This window comes from Megalops cyprinoides, chromosome 1 (assembly GCF_013368585.1).
Source record: "Megalops cyprinoides isolate fMegCyp1 chromosome 1, fMegCyp1.pri, whole genome shotgun sequence".
NCBI lineage: Eukaryota > Metazoa > Chordata > Actinopteri > Elopiformes > Megalopidae > Megalops > Megalops cyprinoides.
The window spans coordinates 36,082,237-36,098,645 of NC_050583.1; the positions used below are offsets into that span (position 1 = coordinate 36,082,237).

A 16,409-nucleotide genomic window follows, 5' to 3' on the forward strand; every position below is an offset into this window, starting at 1 on the left:
AAATGAGGTGTGATCAGGAGCATTGTAGTATTGAATTTTGATGAAGAATTTTGATGTTATATATTGTATTGGTTGGAAACGTGTAAACTCATGTAATCATGAGAATGCACTAATATTTAATGACTAAAGAGCATTAATTTATGGTGATTCCATACACATTCTTATTGACAGGATATTGGTGGATATTACGCGCCCAGATGTAATTTTGTGTGCATTGGCCATAATAGGTTGCACATTAATGCCACAATACCTCATACAATTTATATATCACTTCTGTTTAATAATTGTGTTTGATGATCATATGTTTCTATTCTTGAATGTTTAAATACATGAAATCTCAATGATTCAGACTCAAAGCATACCAGTACACGAATGTAGGGTGTTTAGCAAAAGACCCCACCCTCACTAGACTTTTATATACCATTTTGAATGATTTGAGGTCCTGTTCATCAATGACAATAATGACCAATAAACCAATAAACGAATAACATGTTCATAAATTTGCTTTATTACAGTGTGACTTGAACCACTATGCGAAAAAATAACTATTGCAATTGTGATATGAAATAATGGTTTTTACTAGTATTTTACTGGATAGAAATATTTTGGAACAAAGACAAACATCACAAAAGAATGCAAAAGTACACATAATACATAAACTACTAATAAAAATATTAATATCCTTAATTGTGGTAATGATGCTCCTGTATGCATGTAGTCTTTAGTATTCTACTAACTTTAAAATAAATTCTGAAGTCTTTCTATACAGTTAAAATTGACATTTTGAAATATGTGTTGGTTGAGTTCAAGTGATTTTAACCGCATGATAGCAATGTAATCGCCAAACATAACAACAGATAAAACAGGCTCTGTACAAACAAGAGGATCTTACAAAAATAAAAGCAATGCAATATTGTACATTCAAAACATTTATTGGTTTCATTCACTTGATAACATTACACTGGTGTTGAGAATCACTGCTAAAATCTCATATAGGTATGATAATATACAAATCTGAGGAAAACCAATAAATACCTAAATAAGTTGCTGTTTACAGATATCAACTACTTAAATGCATCCTGCTGTTCTTATTGGGGTAGAACACTACATAGAGCACTGCAAACACAACTGTATGTTGTTATGACCTCTTCCTGAAATAATGGATTTCAATGCAAAACACAAATGGATGGATCACCAAAATAGTGTCACCCCTCATTCATCTCATTTTATGTCTTCCCTTTGTAATCCTACAACCTGCAGCTTTCTCCTTTGTGAGGTTTCCTTACAGGCAATCAATGTACATTTGTTCATTTAAACAAACAAACGAGACATTCAATTATAAATTAATTAGTAATTGAAAATCAGGTGCATTTTCTTTCTCTCACACAGCAGTAGTCAGACAGAAAGCAGGGCCGCCATTCTTTTCACCTGCAACATCCTCCTTGGAAAGTGGAGGAGGGAGGGAGGAGGATGGAGGAGGCAAAGAGGGAGCATCATCCTCCCTGCCCTCATCTATGAACAGCAGGGGCAGCTCCTCTGCATTCTTTTCACCCTCCTTTGCTCCTGCAGAGCCCCCGTTCACCTTGTCGTTGTCCTCCTCATTCTGCGTTGCAGTGAAAGTGCTCAATACCACCTGCGTCAAATCCCCCTCTCCTTTCCCGTGCTCTTCCTTCATCCCTTCCACCTCTCCCTCTCCACCCTCTCTCTCTTTATTCAGGGCCACTGGCCCAGCCCAGGCATCCTCCTCTGTTCCTTTCTTCTTCTTGGATTTCTTGCTCCCTCCATTCCTGAGGCTAGAATTGAAATTTTCAGACCTGCTTCTCCTCCGGTTGTTGAAGCACACAAACATAAAGATGATCCCGAGCACAAAGGCCATTGCAGCTAAGGCAATGAATATAATCACCCACATGTTTCCCTTCATTTGTTTGGGAGGAATTGCACTGGTTGAAGTAGAACCAGCAGAGAAGGTAGTTTGATTTGGTCGTACCTGGGTGATGGTGGTAACAGTGGTGGGGACTGGGGTTACGTGCGTAGTGGAAGTAGTAGTGGTGGTTTCAGGGTTAGAAACAACTTCTGTCGTGGTCCCTGTTGTGCCTGGGCCTGGTGTTGAGCTGGTGGGCTCAGATGCGAAAATTTGAGAAGTGGTTGTTTGTTTAGGGGTGAGCAAACTCCTGGGTTCACTGGTATGACTAGAAGTAAGAGGCACAAAGCCCTCTGATGTTTGGTCTTCAGTTGAAGTTTCAAGAGCAGGAGATTCCACTGTATGCACTGCAGTTGTCTCACTGACGGGCATTGTGGTTGTTTCAACAGTCGACATTGCAATAGGTTCAAAACTGGGCACGGTTGTAGGAGTACTGCCTACAGGGACATTTGTAGTATGGGGCACTGGAATGACAGTGCTTTTGATAAGAGATGAAGCAGTGGTGACAGTTGATCCCAAACTGTTGTCTGTAATCTCTGTTAGAAATTGTGTCCCATCTGTGGCGAACTCTTCAGGATCGTAGGTATCCAAATCTGTGGTCATCAGGATAAGAGGGAGAGTGAGGTAGAGGACAAGAGTTTGCAGTGCAATCACTGACACAGACATGTTGCTCATGTTAAAGACAGCACTGAAGGAAGAAGATGATTTAAATGGATATCTGAAGTTGTGGTCTGCTGCCTGATCCCAAATTGGATATTGAAGTAATCGAACGAGACTCTGAGCTATTGACTTTCAAAACAGTCTGAGTGATTTTCAAGCTGACATTGAGGTTGATTCCTGATGATTTCAAAACTGATCTGCAATGGTCTAGAGGACCATTGTACAGCTGTTTATCCCAAACTGCCAGAAATAAAGTATATTAGCAGAAACTACTATTCTTGGTATTTTCTTAGTACAAGAGTATACTGGAATTGCTTATTTCAATTTTTTTTGTTTGAATTCTGTTTAGATTACTACTTTTGCAGGGTCATCACTATGCTGCAAAGCCAGAGTTCATGCCTTGAGTTATATTATGTATCCTCTGTCTGTTCATGCATTGAGTTGTATCTGTTGCTGTTTATGTCCTTGCTTTAAATATTGAGCATTCTGATGTCACCAGTCTTGTTTCTGTTTAAGTCCAGGTTCAAAGGTGAAATAGTCTGTAGTGTCTGCATTAACAGAGCTCCTTTCCCCTTGCTCCGTTGAGGTTGTTGTTATGAACTCACACACCGACTGGAAAGTCACACACTGTTTCTTCCTCTCTCAACTGTGGTTCTGTTTCTCTAGACTTCCTCTTGATTTATGTGACGTGCAGACAGAGACAGAGAGAGATTGCAGCAATGGTGAGCAAATGTGAGGCACGTGTAAATGCCCTACAGAGAAAGAGAAGTTGCAGGGAGGTTAGTGATTGACAGAACTCAAAAAAACACAGCTGTTGATACAACAAATTTGATTTAACTTTTCATGTAGTAACTATACAGCACAGAAAATGTATAGTATAACACAGACTCAGAGGGCATAGAAAACTAATCTATGCTGAGTAGCCCTGCTCCTTACCACTGTGCTATACTGCTGCACAGTGTATGTGAGTGCTGATTTATCACTCTGGTTCAACTCTGCACTCACACAAATTCTCCAAAGCAAGACAAATGCAGTCCTCTGGTACACTTGCACACAGCCAATAGCTATTTTTTGTATTATAAGTCACTTTTATCAGAACATAGCTACTACTCCACTGACACCATCCAAGCAACTTGCAGGTGCCTGTCAAATCTAAGGGTGCCTAGCTGACCCACCCAACACTATGCCCAATGAAACAAAACCAATTTCCCCAACATTACAGATCCTGGTCATTCTTGCTAAATACGACAGGCCGTAGCGCTAAGTCTGCATTAAAAGCAGATGCCTTGCTGGTTGAGCCACTGGAGACCCCATAGATTATTTAGTTTTTTTAAGCCTTTGAACTCCTAAAAATACAGAATACTACTGGTACAAAACCTGAGTAACAATACACAGCATGGTTAGGTCACAGAAATATATTACATATGTGAAATATGATTAATACATAAAATTTATTTAACAGAACAACTGTGGACTGAAGTTAAATAGGCCTATCTGATGTCACTTCTGGTAAATTGAAATGTTGCTCCTTCTTATTTAACATCAAAACTACATTCATTATCAGTATCACTCCTAACTGTATTCTAGATCACGTTATGAAGCTGTCTAGTAGTAGCAGTTGTGTAGATTTCTTTTTAATAAAGGTTCCTAACTGCAGTGTCAGTTTCTCTCCTTCATCTCTCACTAAAACTGTATATGTTCAGCATTTAAACTTCTTATTACACTTTACAGCCACCCACAATCAGATGAAGTACATCTCCATCTGCATCTCTTCTTTCTTAGAGTATTAGAATCATCCTTACCTTTAGTTTGATGTGACAAAAGGCAGCTAAGAAAAACAAAACGTGCTGAAATGAACCTTCTAAATGATATTATTCTAACGCACGCAGCTGACCTCTCATTCTCTCTTCCCCCCACGCCTCACTTTCTCTTCCCTTTTCTGGGTAACTGAAGAACAGAGTGAGGTCACCAGAAACAAAATGTCACCTATATTTATTGATCTTACAAGTACTTATGTCTAAGAAAAAAAGAGAGCTCCACCCTGCTGAGAGCTCTTTTTGAGGGTGGTGTAATGTGTGCAAGTGCATTGGTATAGTATAGTGGTTTGTATGTGGGTAAGTCTGTGATCGCACGCACAATCTAAAGATCACACATGTGGAGACAGAGGGAGGGGCATTGAACAGATGGAAGAAAGAAACTGGGACAAAATGTATACAAGGCTTAACTGAAAATCTGAGAACGTTTATCTGAGAGCATATAAAAATGTATTCTCTAAATTCCTCTTCAAGGCAGGTCCCACCATGTTTGGACCTCTGTGTGTTTAATTTGGATGAATTTAGGAGTAATGCAGATAAACTCCACTTGTGCAGGTATTTAAGAATGAATGAAAAATACTAACTATTCTTGTCCCATTCCTAACCTCACTTCGTATATACTAGCTCCCATCACTAAGACCACTGATTTAGACACCATGCATTTAATCAATCATCTGATGCTTTGAGAGAAGAAATATTTGTCACTTTTGTTCCCACAATTTGACAGTAGCTGCCAAAAGGGTATCAGAATCAAGAAAAGTGCCTGACCTCTGCTTGACTGGGTTTTGTCCTTTTTCTCTATACTTTTGCTGTTTCATAATGTCAGTAGAGAACAAAACAAAAAAATCTAAAGCTAAATTCTTCTGAAATCTTGACTGAAGTCATATGAAAACATATGTAATATGAAAACATATTAAACAAATATTTCAACTAAAATTCAAACATATTTATTGATATGCAGCTATTCCAGAGTGTGCAGGCTTGTACTAATTGTAGAACTGTTGGCAATGTCAAGTGTGTATAAAATAACACAAAAGTAATTAAATATTTGAATCTATGATACATTTAAGGTCTCTCTTTGCCAGTAATAATCTAGTCATTTTATATATGGAACAAACCCCATGCTAGCCTTACCACTTCCACCCACATCTTTTGAAATTACTACATGTTCTGAACATATCTATCAGGCAATCTGTTTTTTTCCTGTTTATTTTTCAGATAATCTTTCTCCACTCTTTTGTATTGCAGCATATATTTTCTGTCTTAAAGAATTTTTCTGTTTAATTCTCCCCCGGTCAGATTCTCGTCTTTCTCCTTCATTTCCTTCCACGCACTCACATATTTAATTGTCACAAGTCCCAAAATAAAATATTAAAATGAAATAGGATGTTTCATACCATGGCAACAACAGCATTAAGTATTGCGTGTCTCTGAAGGAGAGGATGTGGTATGTGGTGCCTGCCTTTATCCTCTCTGGTTTGTTCTATCTTACTGATCGCAGAGCGAGAACATGGTGAGCAAAAACTTCCTGTTGACTCATTTCTCACTCACTAGTTTGAAAAGTAATACGTTGCAGTTCACAGGCACAAAGTACAAAAACACCTTGACTAAATTAGTTTTATTGTCACCAGTGAGTAATGAACCTGAATGTGCAATGTATCACGCTATGTGAGTTTCGGCTTTGCGTCTTCACTGATGGTCAATTTACAAGTTTAAGTTTTATTTTTCCTACCAAACCACAGTGTAGGAAATCAACATGACAATCTTATACAAAAAGCACACAAAAGACAGACACTGAGTACAACAGCAGAGAGGGAGACTTCAGCGTTTACTTCCTCAGCAGCACACAGACTCGTGAGCCTGCTCTCCCTGAGACGTGTCTCTGTATTATTCAGATTCTGCCTCACGGGTTTCTCCTGCTCATGCCCATTCTTTTCAGGGGTTCCCTACTTACCCTGTAATTGCACCACTGCCATTGGACAGTCACCTGTTCCCACAGGGCTCATTCATGTTTACTCAAATAAACAGGGGTATAGGTTACACAATAGGGGACAGGTGGATTCTGAAAAGGTGGGTTATGTGGAAGATGGCGAGTGATTCCACAGTTCTGATTGGGTGAGGAAGGTCATTCCACCAGGCTCTGATTCCACCACCGCGGAACGAGGGTAGAAAAAAGACATGGCCGAGTAGAACGGCTGTCAGGTTCCTAGAGTCAGGGGACCGCTAGCTGTCCAGAGGTTGAGCGGAGAGATCTGGTTGGAGTGTATGGATGCTAGAGTACCTTGCCCAAGAGTACAGCAGTAGTGCCCCAGTGGGGAATCAAACCAGCAACCTTTCGGTCATAAGTCCTGCTCCTTAACTAACATGGTACACTGTCGCCCACAGTGGAAAGCAGCTTCAACAATCGTTCAGGTAGGTAGACTGTTAGCTAACTAGCTATGTTTGTCAAATCTATCGCTAGATAGCTAACGTTAGCTCCCCAGCCAGTTAGCATCGATTATGCAACGCAGCGATTTTCAGTTCATAGTGTTGCACGTATAAGAAGTTTTTACGGAGGCATCTGATGTTGAGGGAGGAATTTGGAGCTTTACTCGCTGACTACAATTCCCGTTCATCAATAAGGTGAGAACCAGACCCGTTATTAACCCAAATATTCTCGAATGAACTGAAAAGTGTACTGTCCAAGTAGTAATAGAATATGTTCGTTGTTGCAATGATACCAGCTACTAACTGGTTAACATTAGCTAACATAATGGCGATTAGGCTACTGTAATCTGACACAAAGTATTGGTCCGTTCCTTAGCATAATGACTGAAACGTCAGCTGCCTCCGTAAAAACCTTCTAATAGAGACAGAGCGCATTTAGGCCACACCCACACCGTGGGGGAAAACAACGCTGCGCTTTCCGTTGATTTGGATTGCACAGTTCTCTTTATTGCCTTAAAACTAAAATCGCAACCATGCCAAAAAGCTGTTGCATGGTGGGTTGCAAGGCAAATAAGATAACCAATCCTGATTTAAGCTTTTACAGGATTCCAAGACGCAAAACGAGCCAAAAGACGTCTTGAGACGTCTAAAGACGGCAGTTGGCTTAAAGCTATTAACAGACAGGAGGGCTCGCTAGCCACGGGGACCTTATGGGATCCCCATACTATTCACGTCTATGTGTGCAGCAGACATTTTGTGTCAGTTTGCTCTAAAAGTTAATTCTCTGTCTGAGAATTTGTTAAAAATGTGTATATGATTGATTCCAATTCCCCAGATACATTCGTTTAGCTAGTTAGTTAGCTAGCTATCTAGCTACGGTAGCTTGCTCTAGGTTAGTTAGCTACCTGCTAGCTAGCTAGCTACCAAAGTACTCAATCGATCTTCACCGATCTACAAAGTCGATCTTCATGTTTGCAGGGACTAAATGGCTTATCCTCACCCGTAAGTCAACTTTAATAAAACTTTCTGGAAAGTGCATGTGGAGAATAACATTGTAATCAGGGTTTGACATTAACATTTAGCTACCAGCCACTGTGGCTAGTTCGGAAGTTAACATTAGTCGCCAGCCATCATTTTCACCAGCGAAAGTCTAACTGTAATTTATATTTAAAATAAAAAAATACATACATACAAACATATGCATATAACGTGTAATTTATTATCTCTTGAATTCAATTTATTCTCTCTTGGTTAAGTGTATTTGTGATTATTGTAAGGACAGTGAATGTCAGATCTTGTCTACCTGCTACTTTGGCTAGTGAGTTCTAAAATCTACTACCCACTGACAATTTCCAACCCTTTTTGGCTAGTTTTAATGTCACTCCCTGATTGTAATACAATTGTTTAGGTTGTCAACTCCTGATCTCTTGACTCAATAGTAGGCTATAGACTTGAGCATTTTGATCACAACGTTAGCTAACGTTAGCTATCTAGAGGACAATATTGACTGGCTTAGCCTGCCTGATTCGATCAGGTAATGGTATAAGTCAAAATAAGGGACGGCTGGCCACTCTGTGGTCTTTTTCCACACTGATTTTGGGATAGAAAAGGCACACTGAGGGAGTCCAATCAGACTTAGTTTCTCTATATATCTGGCCCTTTCTTCGGACAGAAGGGTACTGAAATAGTCTGGTGTTGACATTTTATGTTAAAGCAACGTTTCAAGACACGGTGTCCAGCAATTTCCCATTCACTCCCGTTCAGCTTTGTGGAATGTTTTCCCCCACGCGGGGGTGGTTTTCCCTCCGATGACGCGTTGCGTTCTGTCTTGTGCAGCACGATTAACTGAAAATCAATGCGTTGCATTATCGATAAATCCATAAGGCATGTGAGAAGGCCATGTGTCACCGCGCGACTCCAAACGACTCCAAATAAGCCACAAAGTACAATCATGAACGCCACTGTGCTGTGCGAGAGCGCTTTTCTTCAACACAAAAAGTTCGCATCGTGATAACGTAAGCGTGCTCGGGCCCGGATCGTTAAGCGCAATGTGAGCGCAGGCCAGCGGGGGAGGTGGGACAATCGTGCTCGGGCATGGTACAAGGCAACCGGACCTAGTGTGAGTACGCCCTTAAATGCTGTAACTATGTGGAATATAACACACACTTAACAGCTGGTATGTACAACTTTAATACCTGTAGGTCCCACTTTAGCCTGATGTAGTATCATACCTCCTTTGCGTGCTGTCAAAAGGGGCCTGGAATGGTCTGGAGGTATCTGGAGGGGTCAGGAGTGCATTCTATGTGGTATTTACAACAATACAGTCTTCCCAATAGATATCTTGATTGCACTTGCTCCCACAGTTTTTCAACTGAATCCAAGTCAGGTATGTGCCATGGTCAACTTGTAACTAATTCCATCTCCACAAACTAGGCCTTACCAACTCAGTCACAGTGATATTAAACAGTGTAACTACACTGGACACCAAGAGACTTTCCAGCCAGTGTTTTGTATGTTTGTATGCACATGCATGTGTATGTGGGTATGCGTATCTGTGCATGCACTTATCTGAGCCTTTCCAGTTGAATTATATTCTGTGACTGAAACAGTGAAACACTTCCCCCTAGTGAACTTTTACCACATTAGTTCATTAGTGTTTGTATCCCATGTTTGTTTTCTGTTTTTCTGTTTTGTTACACAGAGCAGGAAAAAATCCAAGTGCAGAGACCATGCAGCAACAAAAATGAGTTCAGAAAAAAACAAAGTAACTTTTACTAGAGGCTCAAGGAAAACCAGGCTTTGTGCACAAGAACAAACACAGGGCAGGGCTTCAAAACTGAGCAAAGAACCACTGAACAAGCAGGGTTTACATACCACACAAAACACATGACCAAATTAACTAGACTCCGGTGAAAAAGATTAACTAAATGACACAATGCATAAATAGGAAAAGAGGACATCTGGTGGAAGTCCGGGGAAGCGGCAGTCAGAAAACCCTGACAGGCTACTACGAGGACTCCTGCTGGTCGTTGAAGGAAGCAGCCGCCGAAACATTAACTTTTTTATTGTTTGGAATGATGCTTTCCTGTCTGGTGGCAAATGGGGTGGTGATCTTGTTCAGATGAGCAATAGTTAATCTATATGTTGCAAGTTTAATTTGTTAAATTCAGTTGTATGTATTGACCTGCAAAATATTTGTTGCTCTTAACACTGGTCAGTGATGTACAAATTATTTTTGTTAAAATATTTCTTTTGAGTACTTTTCTTTTTTCCCAACTCACTATAAATATTTTACACTTTAACTGTTTTCTGAACCTGCTGAAATTAAACACCTGTCTTGGAAGATTGGAGTACAACCCCCTGTGTTAGCAGATGTGTGCTGCTGTCATCTGTCACCTCTAGTGGCAGAACCCCTAATAATTTGGTGAAAGACAAAGCAAAGAGAATTTTTCATGGTTTTTGGGCAGGCAGGGCATATGAGAATATAGTATACTTGGAAGTCACATTAAAACAAGTCTGATATGTGCACAGAACTGTGGGTAGCAGATGGCAAAAGGATGTCAAATCTGACGGCAACTCAACATTACATTATTGTGCTTTAGCAGACACTCTTATTACAGCCCATTACAGTTGACGTTAATGGAAGGTATTTACCTTGCACTCCTCAATTCAAGGAGCAGTCGTAGGACTAGCTGAGGTCATAGGTAGCCAGCACAGCTCTGGCCAGTACATTTTTAATAACCCAAACATTTTACAGTGTATTGTTAAAGAAGTTTTATTTGAAATTGGAAAATGGGAAAGCATTTCTGAATTGTGAATTTGTCACACTAGAACTGCCGTGTGGAAATTTATTTTGTATCAGCCATGCATAATTTGAATCTAAAAGGTTCTCTTCAGTATTTGCATACATACAAAGTAAAAGGAAATAAAGTGGAACATAAAGAGACAAAGTAAGAGACAGTAACAACAAATAACATTGTGTCCCAAACTACCCCTTTCAACCTGGTTTACTGTCTGTCCTTGCCTGGGCATGTTGAGTGTACCGTAAGAGTTGAGCCTGTTCAATGGGAGGGGGCTTGCTATGCCCTGGACTGCTCCCTACAGATGAATCTGTGAAAGTGATGCCTTTGCAGCAGAGGGAAGAAGCTGATGACCTTATGGTCAGTTCAAACCCCTGATCTGGGAACAGCAGACAAATGTGTAGGGATTAAAACATAGCAGTCACTTATTCATGTAAATGCAAACAGCAGTAATTGGGCAGTTAACATTTTTATAGCTACTATGAATTAAAATGCATAATGTTTGAAATTTCCAAATCATCTTCCAAATCTAATGCTTAGCATAAATATGTCTTCTTATGGGGGTAGAGTAGCTACTCGGCTGGACTAGCTTGCTAGTTATAACAATTAGGAATATAGTTAAAATAACCTGCTAACTAGTAGGTTGTTAGCCAGGGCCGGCCCGCGGCATAGGCAGTATAGGCAAATGCTAAGGGCGCCGACCATCCAGGGGGTGCCAAAAACGGGGGAGAAAAAAAAAATTACTCTTCTTAAAACTAGTTGGTATTATATATCTTAATAGGAAGACAATGAGCCAAAAATATCTAACTGCATAGCAAACCCTATTAAATATGAATAAAAATAATAATAAAAATGATGATCACACTTTACTTTCCTGAGATGCTCCCCCTTCCCCCCGGACTAATTAGACTCTACCTGCTGGCGGAGGGGGGAGGGGGGCACGCATTGACGTGACCCCAAAAGCAAGCTCGACAACAAGACAACGACGACAGGACAACAACAACATGTCAAAACGTCTCAAACTGTCTGGTGCCCAGGGGAGGAAAAAAAGAAAAGAGGAGGAAAAAAGAGAGAAAGACAGAGGTAATGTTACAATAAAGGTTATGTCATGACATTATTTGTGCGTAGGAGAACAACGACACGTTGTTAACCAAACATGGTTTGCTAATCAATAAATAGCTAGCGTGAACTGTTTTAACGTCAGTTAGGCTAATGGCATGTTACGAAGGACCAAAGCTGTTATGAAAAATGGCACTCCCACCCAGCTTCCAAATATGTAAATATTATAGGGGCAGCAAGAGTTAAAATTAAAATAAAACTTTTTTACATTTTTATTGAAAACTGGTTAGCTCACATTTTCTTAGCTTGCAATATTAGCCTTAATCAAAAAGCTAACGTGTTATTCCTTTTCCTATAGTTTTAAGCCTGCACAGTGCACATCATTCCTGTTATAGCATACCTTAGCATTCCTACATTCTATATTATAGTGCAGTTTACTACTTCTTTGCATTCTGCTAATCAGCATTTCCTTGTAATGACAAAAATTGAATCTTATATCATTTGCATATCAGAAGAGTATTAAACATGTACAGCGTAGTCATCATGCACATATCCCTTAGATTTTTAATTTGTCATATTTCAATTTATTCTTAAAATCATATTATGTATCATATCATATTTATTATTAGATTGGTGTATTATATTCCTCTTCTCTCTTCAGATGCGCTGTTGAGGTTTCTCAGTCCCACCCCTGCAAATCTTGGGTCATCTACAGCATCAAGCGCTCCTCCTGTTTCCTCCACCTCAACAGCACAACCCAGCAGTGATGTGACTTTATTTAAGCTATTCATATTGTATTTCAAAAATTCATTTCATATTTTTATTGTATTTCTTTCTAATTTGTTCCAAGTGTTTTGATTTTGCAATCGCAAATAAAAGAATGTCGAAGACAAAGCTATTCAGTTTCTTGTGATTATGTACACCAGCAGTCGAATTTACTCTGATGCAAGGGGGGCGCCACCTAAATTTTCGCCTAGGGCGCCAAATTGGTTTGGGCCGGGTCTGTTGTTAGCTACTGTACCTGTCCAGACTGCTCATTGGTATTATCATTAGCTAGCTGGCTAAAATAATAGCCATCTAACTCTCATAACCAACATGATAAATTATAATAATAAGCGAGTTATAATACCTAGTTAGTTAAACAGCCAGCTTGTTATTCCTGTGGGTAACACAGCAATCCAATCTTCCTTACAATAGATAGTAACTGGACTTGTCAGCAATTGCCCATGGTTGATAGCTTATTTGAACATTTTCCTCATATAAAATGCTTGCAGGGACTGACAACTAAATACCATATCATAGCAGTATGTGAGTGCACCGCTTCCAAATGAGGTTGTATCTATTAGGCACAAACTGGCAGAGTGGAATGCAACTCAGCTACTTCCTTGTACCTTCTTTCCATTTAAGAGAACAAAGTTTGAGATCATTTGGAACCACACAGGTCATTTCTCTGATGAAATTCTCAAATTTGTAATCAAGAGTATACTTTTAATTGTATTTCTATACCAGAATTTGATCCCAACATACCTCATTGATCACTGAAATGTTACTGAAAACAAAAAATATATATGCATCCTTTTTCAATTCTTTTGTTGACAAATGATGTTTTACCATTATACAACAACACAGAATTGCAAAAACATGAATTGGGAATCAGGAAACATTGTATGTCTTTCAGTGTTAGCCTCAGCCTCTTGGCTGCTGCTCTGCCCAATGCCCTTCTTCCCTGGCTGCTCAATTTTAAAGGATGACTGAGTTGACAAAGACACTTGGTAGTTTTGTGTTCTTTCACTTCTTGGCAATTGATTTTCAGTTGGAAATCTATAACAATTGAGCAGGAGGAATCCAGAAACAGAGCTCATACAAAAACACAGAAAGATTTTAAAAAGACAAAGAATCTTCACTAGAGACTAGAAACAAGCAAACTCAGGGCACACAAAGCAGAGTAGCTCAAAACTGAGCAGGGAACCAGGCCACAGGCAGGGTTTAAATAGAGCGCCAAACACGTAGAGTCTATCTATACACAGGTGAAAACGATTTAACTAGATTGGGCAAGGCACAAACAGGAAAACAGTCCCTCTGGTGGAAGTTCGGCGAAGCAGCAGACCAGACAGGCTGTTATGAGGACGCCTCCTGGTTGTTGTAGAAAGCAGTCTCTGAAACCCTGACAAAATCTTTCTGTATCCTTTGCCTGACTTGTGTCTGTCCACAGCTCCCTAAGTTGTTGGGAAAGCGCCTTTGACTTCATATTTCCTTGTATGGGAAGCCATGTGGTGGGACCTCACACAAACAGGTGTATTTAACCTTACAAAGACAGATGTGTTCAATATAAACTGTTAACTACTTTGGTTGTGCACAGGTGGATACCATCCAAGAAATTGTATGAATTCTGAAGGCAACTGGCTGAGCTCATTTAGGGGAATTATTGCTAAGGGGGTGAAAACCTTTTCAATAAAGATTTTGTTTTTGTTTTTTGGTTTTGAAGATCAGAAGAAAAAACATCTACATTGGTCAAGGTTTCAGGCTGTACACACACACACACACACACACAAACATATATATATATAAAAACAAGGAAGAAGCAGGGATGGTTAACACTCACACTTCGGCCCCAGGGCTACATATAAAATCCATAGAATTGTTCCAGATTCTCCAGAACACCATAAAACTTCAGAGTAGAAAAAGAAAGAAAAGCACTGTGAAGGAAAGGAAAAGGCTCGGTGACATTTACAGCTTATAATCTACTGTAAATATTCTGAACAATTTGATTTTACAATTCGCACTATAACTGTGTTACTATCAAACATGCAATTTTAGCAAAGCATGAGAAACCTCGGGTGTTTTGTAAGTGGCGTAAATTGGGGATACGAATATGGTAGAAGACAACAAGGACCATATAAAAGTAAAAATAAACTGCACAAATATCTTGCAGGTGTCTCTTTTACTTAAGATGCATGCTTTAAGGTTATTGAGAATGATTCTAGCTTACACAAATAATTTCGTAACATGGGAAAGGAGGGTCGGTTTTATCTGAAATAAAAAAGCAAAGTTGTGAAATTGTTGTGCAAAAACAATTGGTGATGACACTTCTCTTCCATCTTTTGCCATTTGACTTGCAAAACTGCTTATTAGCATCGTTCTGGTATTTTTGTCCAGATGATATCAAACGTATTTTCTTTCACTACGGGGGTTTCCCATCAAAGCCATAATTGCAGGAATTGCCAGGTCAGGCTCCAACCAGCACAGAAACATGCATCTCCCTTTCTCCCCCAAACTCATCCCATCTTTCTTTCTCTGAATTCAGTCATTCATTCTTTATCTTTGCCCCTGAGTGGGCAGGAAATGTACTGATACCAATCTCTCTTTGTTGAAAAGGGGAATGATGAAGGGGAGAAAGTTATTATGGGAACATATGCAAGTAATACATATATACACAAACAATTCAAATAATAAAAATGAATGCTGTACTATTGTATGTCATTTTTAGGGGGAGTGGGGTGGGGTGGGGTAGGGGAAATTCCGCCTCTTAATTTCTATCCCTCTTGGTGTTTCTGAACATATGTCACTCGCTTGTGTAATTTGTCTTGTCCTTAATGTTCATAAATGTAAATGCATATGAAAATAATGAATAAGAATAAAGTATGAGAAATGAGGTTGTTTTCAATATCAGCCCAATAATAGATTTCTAGCCCACCAGCCACTGCTCTAAACTTGAAAATAGCCTCTTATGTTCTTATGTTCTACAAATAAAATACTGCACAGTTCTTCTCAGGATGGTGAAGATGTGGAGGTATGTTAGTGTCAGAGTCACAGTCCACCTATACTAGTGCAGATACTGTTTTAGATCTGGGCTTATTGTCAGGAGTGGAACCTTAAAAAAGTGATGTTCTGTAAAGTAGTGGGGATAGATAAACAACAATAGTGAAATGCAATGTGCAGACAGAAGCACATTGAAAAAAAAAAGAGGTTTATGGGTGTGTAGAGGAAGCATGGTTGATGGCACAGTACCTCAGAACAAGCAGTTTGAACAGTTTGAAGGATATGAGTGGAGTGGTAGCAGGAGGATCTGGGCAGTGCTGGAAGATCTGCTCAGATATTGCTGCCATGGAGGCCTGCCAAGAGAGAGACACTATAGACTGGTGGGACAACATCAGGGATTGTGTTTTATAAGAGGAGGGAAGACAGTTATGCTAATTCAACTGCTCAATGAAGCTGAGGAAGTGTAATATCCTTCCTCTCACTGCCTCTAATCTGCTCTATTTCTCAAACATGTAGAAATAAAAATTACCCTAAGATGGGAAAACAATGATTTATTTTCCCGATATAAATAGCAGTTCAATGATTTTTCTACAATACCGCAGGCAAAACGTTTTACTTTTCTTGAATACTTGTCATATTCAAGACATTTCATTGCGTATTTGTGGTTTGCAGTTTCATCTTTTTTTTACGAAGTTACCCCGTTTTGTGATTGAAAAAACAATGTCAGTTACAAGAAAAGGAGGCACACCCCTAAACCGTTACTCACATTGTGATTCACATCTTTCATGTTTGCCTGCAGTTTTCTGTATATCAACTTAAGACCAAGTTGATACATGTATACATTTAATATATTTTCATATTATTAAGATATGTTTAACATATATACGTTTAATATAGGTTGCACATATGTTACTTGTCCAACATTTCAGGAACGGAGGGACAGTTGTGAGAGAGAGAGTGAGAGAAAGA

The 16,409-nt window shown here is 39.4% G+C and overlaps 1 protein-coding gene across 2 annotated transcripts; it reads right to left on the reverse strand.

Annotated features, from left to right (window-relative positions):
* Positions 1–967: 967 nt before the first annotated feature.
* Positions 968–5,853, reverse strand: si:ch73-248e21.7 (mucin-5AC). 2 transcript variants are annotated; one of them, XM_036546296.1, is made up of 2 exons: positions 5,793–5,853; positions 968–3,333 (listed from the first exon to the last, which is right to left on the reverse strand). In XM_036546296.1, the coding sequence occupies exon 2, from the start codon at positions 2,594–2,596 to the stop codon at positions 1,382–1,384; it is 1,215 nt and encodes a 404-aa protein (XP_036402189.1). In that variant the 5' UTR covers positions 2,597–3,333; positions 5,793–5,853; the 3' UTR covers positions 968–1,381. The 2 variants fall into 2 exon arrangements, with proteins under 2 accessions (XP_036402189.1, XP_036402180.1); XM_036546287.1 differs by lacking the exon at positions 5,793–5,853 and adding an exon at positions 4,384–4,661.
* Positions 5,854–16,409: the final 10,556 nt, after the last annotated feature.

What these genes read in the sequence shown, in the direction of transcription:
- si:ch73-248e21.7 (XM_036546296.1), bottom strand. Translation starts at nt 2,596, where the DNA reads ATGAGCAACATGTCTGTGTCAGTGATTGCACTGCAAACTCTTGTCCTC.